This window comes from Atractosteus spatula, chromosome 11 (genome assembly GCF_055471065.1).
Source record: "Atractosteus spatula isolate fAtrSpa1 chromosome 11, fAtrSpa1.hap1, whole genome shotgun sequence".
Classification (NCBI taxonomy): domain Eukaryota; kingdom Metazoa; phylum Chordata; class Actinopteri; order Semionotiformes; family Lepisosteidae; genus Atractosteus; species Atractosteus spatula.
This window is the reverse complement of record NC_142716.1, coordinates 3,223,838-3,235,295: the sequence shown is the minus strand read 5'-3', so window position 1 is coordinate 3,235,295 and position 11,458 is coordinate 3,223,838. Positions and strand designations below refer to the sequence as shown.

The 11,458-nt window shown below is 45.6% G+C and overlaps 1 protein-coding gene across 1 annotated transcript; it reads left to right on the top strand.

Annotated features, from left to right (window-relative positions):
* Nucleotides 1–4,584: 4,584 nt before the first annotated feature.
* ptger4c (prostaglandin E receptor 4 (subtype EP4) c) lies at nucleotides 4,585–7,033 on the top strand. The gene is made up of 2 exons (XM_088927534.1): nucleotides 4,585–5,436; nucleotides 6,428–7,033. The coding sequence occupies exons 1-2, from the start codon at nucleotides 4,585–4,587 to the stop codon at nucleotides 7,031–7,033; spliced, it is 1,458 nt and encodes a 485-aa protein (XP_088783660.1).
* Nucleotides 7,034–11,458: the final 4,425 nt, after the last annotated feature.

The window sequence follows — 11,458 nt, the reverse complement described above, 5'->3', positions numbered from 1 at the left end:
CGCTCCGAGAAAATGCAGTGGAACGTTTATTCATGTGATTAAAAGACTTTGAAAGGCGAAACAAGAACAACACCATACTTCTCACAAAGCTTGGAATGATTCATCATATGTTGTGACTTTCTTCGTTCCAAAGATCGTCCCTTCACGTGCCCATTACATTAATAGAGCTAAAATCTCCTATCCTACCTCTGCTTCGTCTGAAAACTACTGAACGTTTCAGAGTTCTCCTCTGCTAATATTAATAATTGGCACCTGTCATGACGGCTTGCTTAGTGCTTGCACTTATGAGCACGACAGAATAATTGGCACGCTCCAAGTAGTGTTGAAAAGACAGGATGAGAACAATACAAAGCCGATATTTTTGTGCTGACACAGTAGTGTACTAGTTCTCCACATTTGCTGCAGTCTCAAGTCAATAATAATGTTGCAATGTGGTAAAGAGGCATGTCAGTCAAGCAGTACAGTCTGATATCATCCACAAGCCAATAAAGCACATCCTGAGGAAAATTATGTTTTGATAAATCTTATGGGAAGCATGGAAGTTAATAATACTTTTACTATGCCTTTGTTTTCAACAGCTCGGACTAATAATCAAAGCAAACATTACATACTGTTCCAGTTTTTACCAACCCATGCTGAAAGTGGGTTTCAAATTCACATATTAATAAAAGAACCTGAAAGCTACAGCATAATCTCTGCTATTTTTCTTGTTGTAGTTTTAACAAAAATGCCGTTAATGAACAAGACAATTATCTATGCAGCTTTTGTCAGCTCAGAAGCGTTTTTCATGGCAAGAGAAGCTGACTGTGTTCATGAAACACATTTAAAGGCATTAGCAGGTAAACAGTTGAATGTCAGGGAGGAATATGGAAAACTGCTGAGCTGAAATAATTTCCAAAACAAACTTAAAAATCCCCATGTTTATAAATATTGTTTGACTTGGTTGAATCCATCCTACACTGATAGGCTTAGCTTTGCAGTCAAACCTTTTCTCCCATAATACACAAAACATTTATAATCTTCTAAGAGAAGGGAGTATTACTAAATAAAGGTAGAAGCACAGGAACATAAAAAAGTTTAGAAACAAAGAGACAGCTAATTGCAGCTCATTCTTCCAATGATATTATCCAGCCCTTTTTCTGAACAGAGCCAAAGTGTCAACTTTCACAGCATGGCTGAGTAGCTTGTAAATTCTCCCACATGTCTAAAGTTGAGACAATTGTTATCCTCTCCCACTGTAAGACTAGTAATAGATAATGTGCATGTGAGTTCAGCTTTATTCCATTATGAACCTGCCCCACTCTCATCTTAGGGCTGTTCCGATTTTAAGACATTTGGCCGTGACTGTTACCGACAGATTGGCCTTTTAAGTCTTGAACAGAGCAGGTCACGAGGGGAACCAGCACAAATGTCCAAATCCCTCAAGTCCACCCAGCAGGTTTCTTCAGAACGAGCAGTGAAACACACACCAGAGGACACAAGTGCAAGCTCTGGTGAAGGGCACTTGGAACCAGCGTTCCTCAAAATCAACGGATTGGATACCAAAGCCAAGAAGGTCTCTGACACTGTGGCATTGACACCACAGCTGGAGCAGATAAAAGATGGCTATTCTTCCGCAGAAATGAGGGAGAGTATTTATACCGTAGGATCATTGCTTCTCCATAACCATTTCCCTGAAGGTGCTGCTCTTGGCAGCAGATATCCTGGTCCTGCCAATGCAGTGAAATAAACTGACGGAGGTTTGTAACGTGTGCTGACAGGGGAATTTGCAATTATGTAAAGTGAGTAGGGCAACGTAGTGATGTGAATAAAGTGATTAATCTGTTGAAACAAACAGTTTCTCTCAAGTCTTTAAGCATAGAAGGGGAACTTGCCCAAATGAACTTGCAGTACTCCAGATCTCAAAATATTGGGAAGAACCGATCCCAATTCACAACAGAACATAAATATGGATGGAGCACCAGGCAGACATTCCACATGTTAGGACTGTAATATTTTTAAGAAGAAGAATTTTGAAGAAGTAGTGGTAAACAGTTAGACAACAGGTATTTAGTAGGGCTACGTAACTACTTTTAACAGGACAACCAGTATTTAGTAAATCCTGTGCATCTAGGAAATAAGTGTATTGAATTGTCCACGTTTGTTCTAAATGTTTAAACATATAGCATTAGACTGGTTAAAAGTGCATTTAAACTGGAGAATGGAAGGCTCCTGTTTACATAAAGGACTATAGATATCCAGAACAAGCCACCCATCCATGTTATTGAAGGAGATGCCCTGGCTTCTTTCACAAAAATATCTGGATGAAACTCAATTCAATTAGCTAATAACTAGTAATTAAACTACCTGGGGCAAATGGTTTTTCTCATTTGTAGCCCTTTATTATGGTCTGAAAAACAGCCAAAACAAGTATGAGTCTTCTGACAGTAACCACTTCCAGTTATTTTTGCATGACTGCCTCGCAGCCTGAGCTACACTGTTTCTTGTAATCCACTCTTAAGGGGATTTGATGATGGGAAAAATCAAAGGAGTCTGACAAATGAAGAGCTTTTCCCACTGGAAAACAGATTGGCAGGAACCTCATGTTAAATGTACACTTTTGGTCAGGTTACTACAGATATTTATATGTGAAATAACTTGTGTTTAAGGCATGATACAAAATAGTTCAGGTGGGGAGCTGCGTCAGCATGCGTAGGCTGCAAAGAAACAAGTAATAGGTTTATTCCATGCTGAAAAAAAGAAGAAAGAGAACAACATTTCAGCCATGGAGCCTTCTTCAGGATCACCTGATATACAAAATACAAAATATATAACAATATTAGTTTTTCATAGACCTTAAACATTAAAAACCCTGCATTGTACAAATGTATATAATATTGTCTCCGATCTAAAGCTTGGCTACTAGCATGATCATTGTTTAACAGATACTGTAGCAATTACCATGTGAAATGTACATTCAGGGTAATGTTTCTGAAACACAAGTTCAGTAAAAGAAGACTGGGAGATTCTCAAGCAAAGGCCTGTTCTGAAAGCTATCCTTCCCCTTTGTTAGAAAAGACTTGGATGTGCTTCACCAGGTGTTATTATAAACACCTCAAGCAGGCAATTGGAAGTGTAATTAAAAAATCTCACAAGAGGCACTTTTTACACAAAGGGTTGTGGGGGTGGGGAACAAGCAGCCTTGTCATTTTGTTGAAGCTCATTCACTTCAGCTACCCCCATTTAATCAGCTAATCAAACAGAGGATCTCCTCCAGCTGCTTCAACATCATGGCTGGGCAGTAGATCATACTCCCACAACCCTTTGTGTAAAGAAGTGCCTCCTGCTCTTGATTTTATTTCTACATCCACTTTAGTTCCCACTTCTGTCCTCTGGTCTGTGTGTCATAAACAAATTCTGAAGATGTTTGCTGGGTTCAGTTTGTCGATGCCTTTGAGGAGTTTGAAGACTAGGATGAGGTGTTCTGTAATCTTCTCTCTTCAAGCTTTTTCTTTAACACAGCTGCCGCAGATGTTCAGGTGGGGTATAGTCATCTATGTTCTTAACATGTTCATGATAAGAAATGTGAAGTATGATTTTGCCCAACCTACATGCCTGCAGCTTTGTAGATCGACAAAAGTGATGTGACTGTGACTTTAAAGCAACCTTCACTGTTTCACCCCTCCAACGGAGTAACAGATCTCCTTTTGCTAGGATCAATACTGTACCTGCTTTAAAACGGCAAATACGCACCGGAACACTTTCATAAAAATCACACATACCGGTGTAGCTCATACTTGACTCACGCAGGAACTGCGATGCTGCACACTATACACCCTGGGATTCATGGAGGAGCTCAGTAGCCTCTAAACATTACTGGCAGAACAAAATGGCATAAAATCTTGTGAAGTTAGTTGTCTGTAGAGTAAAATGAAGTAAACGAACGAGAGGTGTTCTTTTCCAATATGATAGATCAAACATTAATAATAACAACAACAACAACAACAACAACAACAACCTCGCAAGCTAATAGCTTACTTCGTATCACACAACTCTCCGACTGTAGGAACTACTCAAGCGTTTCGGGTTGGTAGGTGTGTGGCGTCAGGCGGCACCAGGGTGACATCAGCACTAGCAGCGGATAAAGACTTTAAAAGGCGCTCATGTAGTTCAAGACGCCGAACACCAAGTGTGCGAACGGACAGCGCGCCGATCTAATCCGATGGGGTTGGTAGAGGAAAACCCAGAATTTGACGATACTTCTGCAGGACAACATCCTAGCATCTCCACTGCATGCACGCCGGTATAATATTACAGGACAGGGATCTGTGTAGATCTAACACGAGCAGGGGGGGGGGGACCCACAAGCATTGGTGCTGGAAACTTTGATCGACACTGGCAGCGTCTGGAACAGCAACAAAAAAAAGAGGAGGTTTTGTTTTACACCGTCTTTCCAGCTGTTCTGATCGGGGGGAGGAAACGGAATGATCAAAAGTATCGATTCGTTGTCCGTGTGCTGTCGTACTAAGATGCGAGTGTCCGAATACGGGACGCAGCTTTTAAAGACGATTAGCTCCTCCGCCTTTTAAACTGCGTCTCCCGGGGATGGTTCCCGCATCGAAGGTACACGCCATGAACGCCACGCAGTGGGACTCGGTTTTTCCGGCTGCCTCTAACGTCTCGTCCGCCCTCCCGCTGCGCCTGGAGTCCAGAGCGGTGATCACCTCCGCGTCCATGTTCGCGGTGGGCGTTCTGGGGAACCTCGTCGCCATCGTGGTCCTCTGCACCTCCAAGAAGGAACAGAAGGAGACCACCTTCTACACCCTGGTCTGCGGGATGGCCGTCACGGACCTCCTGGGCACCTGCTGCACCAGCCCGGTGGTCATCGCCACCTATGTCACGAACAGGTGGCACGGGGGAGAACTTCTGTGCCACTTCTTCTCGTTTTCCATGCTTTTCTTCGGCTCCGCCGGGATGTCCATACTCTGTGCCATGTCCGTGGAGCGCTACCTGGCGATAAACCAAGCTTACTTCTACTCGCACTACGTGGACAGGACGGTGGCCAGGCTGGCGCTGGTGACCATCTACCTCGCCAACGTCGTGCTGTGCGTCCTGCCGAGCTTCGGATTCGGGAAGCACGTTAGGCATTTCCCAGGCACCTGGTGCTTTCTGGACTGGCGGGCCACCGATCTTCTCGCCGCCTCTTACTCCTTCGTGTACGGGGGCTTCATGCTGCTCCTGATAGCGGTGACCGTGGCGTGTAACGTCGCCGTCTGCGGCTCCCTGGTGCGGATGAGCCAGCGAGCGCGGCTGGTGAGGGCGGAGGGCTCGGGGAAGGAGGCAGCCAGGCGCCGGTTTCCGGGACTGCCCTCCGTGACCTCGGCTGCCGAAATCCAGATGTTCTGGCTGCTCGTTTTCATGACGGTCGTGTTCCTGGTGTGTTCCATCCCTCTGGTGGTGAGTGAATCGCCCTTCACACACGGCAGAATCCCACGCGTAAAGCACCATTGTGTGTCCGATTACTATCCACTGCTATCTTTAACCGGTTTTCCTTTTCTTCTTATCGTAATGTGGTGTGGAATTGTGTCGTGGGGCTGGGACACCGCTTAAGAGAACGGAGAATTGGGATGCAAACAGTACGACGTCTCAGACGATTGGCTCCTAACATTTTCAACCACTTGGAATTAGATGCTCAACAGTTCAAAAGACACACGGAGCTCAACAAAACAGCGTTATTACAGCGTGTTGTGTTAATGTATTACTGGGGCCTGCCGTTTCAGCGCGTAAATTGCTGTACCAGTCACGAAACGACACAGCCTGAGAATGTTTAGGTGGAAAGTAGGATTTATCATCATCATGTAAAAGTTACAGGCGGCTCTTCAGAACTGCATGACCGTTTTCGCTCTGGGCTTGTACAGCCTGCCCAGCCTAAAGCTTCCACTTTGACTGCTGAAGGAGTTTCCGATTCCTCCCCCTGATCTGCTGTGTGTAGCGTGTAGAGTGTAGAGTGTAGTGTCCAGTGTGTAGTGTGTAGAATGGAGTGTACAGTGTGTAGTGTGTAAAGTGTGGTGTGTAGTGTGAGGTGTACAGTGTCTAGTGTGTAAAGTGTGGTGTGTAGTGTCCAGTGTATAGAGTGTAGTGTCCAGTGTGTAGCGTGTAGAGTGCAGTGTACAGTGTGTAGTGTCCTGTGTAGTGTGAAGTGTACAGTGTGTAAAGTGTGGTGTGTAGTGTGAGGTGTACAGTGTGTAGTGTGTAGTGTGCAGTGGGGCTGCAGACAGAGAATGACTGCCATCTCTCACCCAGGCTGGGTGCACTCAGTGGCGGATGAAGTCGGTCCCTTCTCACATATAAATCGCCTTGAGATCATTTGCGATGAAAAGTACCATATAACGCAAGAGATTCCTCACCAATAATCACCATCATAACAAAGTATAACATTATTTCCCAGGTGCGGATTTTCGTAAACCAACTCTACGGCCCTGCGCACATCCTAGCCGGGGGATTGCCGGACTACCGCAGTGACCTCCTGGCAATACGGCTGGCTTCCTTCAACCCCATCCTGGACCCCTGGGTCTACATCTTGTGCCGAAAAAACCTGCTGAACAAGGGGTGCGAGAGACTCCGGAGGACGGTGGGGATCGCCAGGGAAGGACATGCCCGCAAAGAGGGCTGGATGAGCGGCCAGCAGACGCCCCCCTCGTACGTTAACAGCGTCTCCACGAGCTACGCGTCCCTGCGCACCCGGGACGAGCGGCGAGGCGATCCGACACAAGTCGTTACCAGGACTAAATCTTTCACCGACTTCGCCACGCAGCAGACCTGGGACCTGGACACGTCCCAGGCCGCGTTCCACCCTTTCAGCGCCCAGCAAGACGGCGCGCTGGATTTCGAGCAAGGCGGGACGGTCCGCTCGGACCCGACGCCGGCTAAGCCCATCCTGCGGGCCGTCCTGCGGGAACCCCCGCGCCCCCCGTCCGCTCGCGACGGCCAGTTCGAAATAGTCACCAGCACCATCAGCGCCCCCAGCTCGTCCGCCTCCGAGAAATGTATTTAGTAGTTTTTTTTCTTTTAAAAAGGCGACGTACACGAGCACGTGTCTATTTTTATTAGCAATTAGACGAGGAAAGAATAAACTCTTCTACGGGGCTCCTGATTAGTAGCTCCAAGGGGGGGGGGGGGAACTATTGGCATTAGCAGCCACTACTCTGTAATGGAGGGGTACGTTATGAGGGTGCGTATTCATAAAGACGACAGAAGTGTTGAGAAAAAGTGCTCTTCAAATCTCACAATGCTGGCCTAAAATCGCAGGTGGTTAATATAATCAGGTGCGTTTGTAAGCCCCACACAGTTCCGCACGTACAGAATTATGTTTATGGCAGTGTAACGCAACGGGGGCTCAGGCGGGCGCCCTTGCCACATCAGGTCGGCCCCACACCGTCCGGGGCTCGAACCCGGGACTTCCGCGTCTCTCTGCAGCGACCCAGCACCGTGAGCTAAAGAGAGATCTCTCTTCAGCCCAGTAGCTGTAGTCCTGCTATCATAGGGAAGGGCGGTGACGTCACCTGCTCTGGTACGCCGGCTCTTACACAGTACCTGACGGCCGTAAGCGTTACAGCAGTAAAAAGAAGGAATAGCATCATGCCGAAGCCCGAGCTCCATGAGCTGCATCGCGTCCTCAAACACGACATCAAATGACAACGTACAGCATTTCTGTTTCAGGTTAAGGCAAAGACATCATGCTGGTGATCGATACAGAAACGGGAGCAGCACCCGGTTATCAGGAATATCAAGTGCTGCTGCAGTTTTGAAACAGTGTTTTGTGCAGGGGTCTGATGAGTAAGGACTTCGACTTTTCCAAGTGCACCGTAATAGTATTGCATTGCAAACCCTCTGGGGGTCAGTGCAACCTGAGACGCACAAAGTGTTTTCTTCTGTGCTCTTGCAAGCAAGCCGGTAGGGGCTGAGACCGGAAGGTGGTGTCAAGTCAAATTTCAGTTCATTACCCTTCAGCTGCCGAAGAGGAGCAATTAAATAAGTAAGACCGTATCAGTTTTTACCATAAGAGCTCATAGTACATGTGACTAAAGCACTTGTTATTCATGGTTGACATTTGCTAAGAGGCCACCAACAGTGTCCTGACGGCGCAGGATCTCGTGTCTGTGAAGTCAAGAGCTCAGCACGCAGAACAAGACCTGTAGACCCTCAGGTTTACTGCACTCTGAACCTGGATACGCCTTATTTTTTTAACAATTCAAAGCCTCAGTGCAAGTACAATAATGGGTGCACACGAATACTGCTCTACAAGTTATACGCCGGCTGCAGTAAAAGGACAACGTGCATTGTCTGTAGGTCCTGCAAATGTTGGCGAACAAAGACATTTTTTAATCTGAAAACTACAATGGAAAGGAAAATAAAACTAACGGTACACAGTTTGAAAATGTATTTCAACAAACCCTTTAGAAACAGTTTTTTTTTAAATAAAAGCACAAGGTGCTTTTCCCTATTGTAGAGAATGACTGATCTTTACCCTAATTTTATAGTGAGCGAGCTGCGGTACCTGTCTCGAGACATCACGCAGTACCGAAGTCTGCTTTGCCTGTGTTGCATGCTGGGAAGTACTTGAGTGTAAATACTGTGTGATTTGTAATAACTCATTCTGCACAGTAAATGATTGTATAATGTTTTTAATATGAAAATGATTCACGTTTTTCATGTTCCAGTAAAAAAAACCCCGCTGGAATCTATTTTTAAGTTGTAATTAAAAACAGGATTGGAAATTGTTAAGAAGTGTGGAAAAAGTGCTGACGGATTTCCACAAGACCCTGAAAAGCCCTGAATCACACCTGCTGCCGAGCCTGGCCCTGCTGGGGAAGGTGTGGCAGCATTGTATTAGCTTTTAGGCTGGAGCTACCCTGAGAGGAATATATATAGAGTCCATAAATAAGTAATCATTCTATTCAGTACCTGCTCCAGGGAAGGCTCCTCTCGTGCTTTGCCAATGTAAATAATTGATGGAAGAGAGAGCTGTGTTGTGGCAGAGGGGCTCCAGTGGACTCAGGGTGGTGGCCAGCTCAGTCTGCTGCCGGGGTCTGGCGGGAGCAAAGGGCTGTGACCTCGGATGGTCTCCGAGCTGGAAACCGGCTTCCGCTGCAGGGGTGAGGAAGCCGCGTTGAGGGATCTGCCCGGCAGCCACCTGCGGCACAGCGTCAATTAGGCAAACACGGGGGGGGGGGATCAATACTGTACATCAACGAGCAGGTGCACGGCTCATTCTGCACAAGCCGTCAGCTGGAGCCTGAGGACGTGTTGTCTTCTGCACCAGCCGAGCTCTCCAGGCTATCGCCCCACCAAGATCCTAGAGGGTCTCACTGCTCCTGAGTGTCGTACTCTGAAACAGAGACCAAAAACATTAGACTTTTGAAACAGTACTCTAGATGCTGGTGGGTTCGATAAATTATCTTACAGTTCAAAGCACCGTCTATGAATATGTGAACATTGCGAGCACTGTCTGGAGTAGCCGCTTAATAAAGCAATCCTTTCCCTGGTTATGAAAGGAAAGATGTTCAGTGGCCCTTCGGGGACCCAGGAGGGTTGGGCATAGTCAGCCAAGGGAGCAGAGATGGAAATAACAGCCAAGAACATGCGGATCTGAGAAGATAAATGTCTTTATCTGACAAGCTACGGGTGTCTGCAGGAAACTACCAAAACACATCGCACGAGCAGATTCATTTCCATCTTTCAAGAAAAGGGTTGAAATTTACCAGCAGTCACCAGCAACTAAGCAGTTCAGCACTTCAAAAGATTTTGTTTAGAAACAAAATATATACTTCTGAGTAATAGGTAGCTTTTCTTTAATGTAGCAAAAGCAAACAATCTGATGCCGTCCATGAAACAAAAATCCCTAAGTACATCACACCTCCAAACGAAAGAGAGAGGAGACTGGCTGTGTACACACAACCTTTCTGTCATTTTTAATTGTATTTACATATTGCGATGTTATTGAATTCAATAAAAACAAGAAAGTAGAACTTTTAATGGGTGAGTGTGAGTGAGGGTAGCTGCCAGCTGGGCCTTCTAGACAGGATACATGTGTCTGTAGAGGAGGGGCAGTTTGTGCCTGGCATTGCTGTGCTCTCCAGTTAATAGGGTCCCACTGTTTCTGGGTCACAGTTCCATCTAGCCCTGGAGATTCCACTGTGCTTCAGCGCGCTGCACCATATTACAACCACATTTTAAGCTCATACAGAAATTGTTTCCAAACAGCTGGAGAGATTTATTTTCCAAGAGAAAGCAACTGGTTTTGAAAGCAGCATTCTGTGTTGTAGCCATATGCTGAAGTAGAGAGATTATGAAACAAAGCAAATTTCCCAACCAGCATCATTCTCTTCGACACATTCACACGCATCTGTGTTTCCTCAGTCGTTGCTTTGCTCATAGTTCCATCTGTTGGTTATTTGTCCATCTATAATCTGAGGACAAAGACGTACCGCAGCCTGGACAGGACAACAGTCTATCGCAGGGCGCACATAAAATGGCAACTTACTGCAGGGACATCAATTACAACTCACTCAGAGCAAACCCACACAAAATCACAGATAACATGCAAACACCACACGGAAAGCTCTCCAGGCCAGGATCAAACACAGGATACAGGCGCTGTCAGGCTGTTTATAGGTTTTTAATCAAAACATCACTATACCTCAACAGCAGATTCAAGCAAGATGTTTCTCAGGTAGCCATAGTAAAAGACCTACATTAGGACCGAATTTGCAAGACATATTCATGAATACAATTTGAAGTCTAAATAGCAGACCTGTGACAGGCTCTTAGATTTATCTGTTCCATATGTACACAATAGTGAATGATGAGGCAATGGCAGCAGATCGAAGGACACAAGCAGCAACCAGAAGTCTGCAGGAAAAATAATCTTAGAGAGATGCCAGGACTGAGCCTCTCAAGTTAATGACAGCAAATCAGCAAATCATCTACAGATGCACAAGGGAAATCACCTTCAAATAGCTTCCTCACCATTGATTTATGTGCACGGTGACATTGCTTTTCAGGTCAATTGGAAACTGGCTTTCTGAAACATGCCTGTCCGTATCTTGGTCATTTTGTGCTCCTGAAAATAGATGTGCTTCTGCTGCAATATGAAGGGATTTGGCTTTTAAGTGGACTGACATTATAATCGTGAGAAAAAAGTAATTTGGGTCATCAATATCAGAGTTGGCAGAAGGCACTGTGAGCCCATCTTGAACCATGCTAATAAATGTTCTAAATAAAAAAAAAATAAGAAAAATGGTTAACAGATGTTTTATTCTCTTTATGTACAGATCCTCACGTCTATTTTTAAAGACCCTTATTCTTACCCTTTAATTTTGCAAGACACAATTGTGATTTTAAGGATTGTATTATACGCCTTCAGGGACATGAATTTTGTTTTTGCATTTTGTTGTCAATTCTGAGGGGTGAGGTGTCA

Bases quoted from the DNA above. Each gene is read 5' to 3' on its own strand.
- ptger4c (XM_088927534.1), top strand. From the start codon at position 4,585: ATGGTTCCCGCATCGAAGGTACACGCCATGAACGCCACGCAGTGGGAC. The intron at 5,437-6,427 runs GTGAGTGAATCG...ATTATTTCCCAG, and splicing joins TGTGTTCCATCCCTCTGGTG to GTGCGGATTTTCGTAAACCA.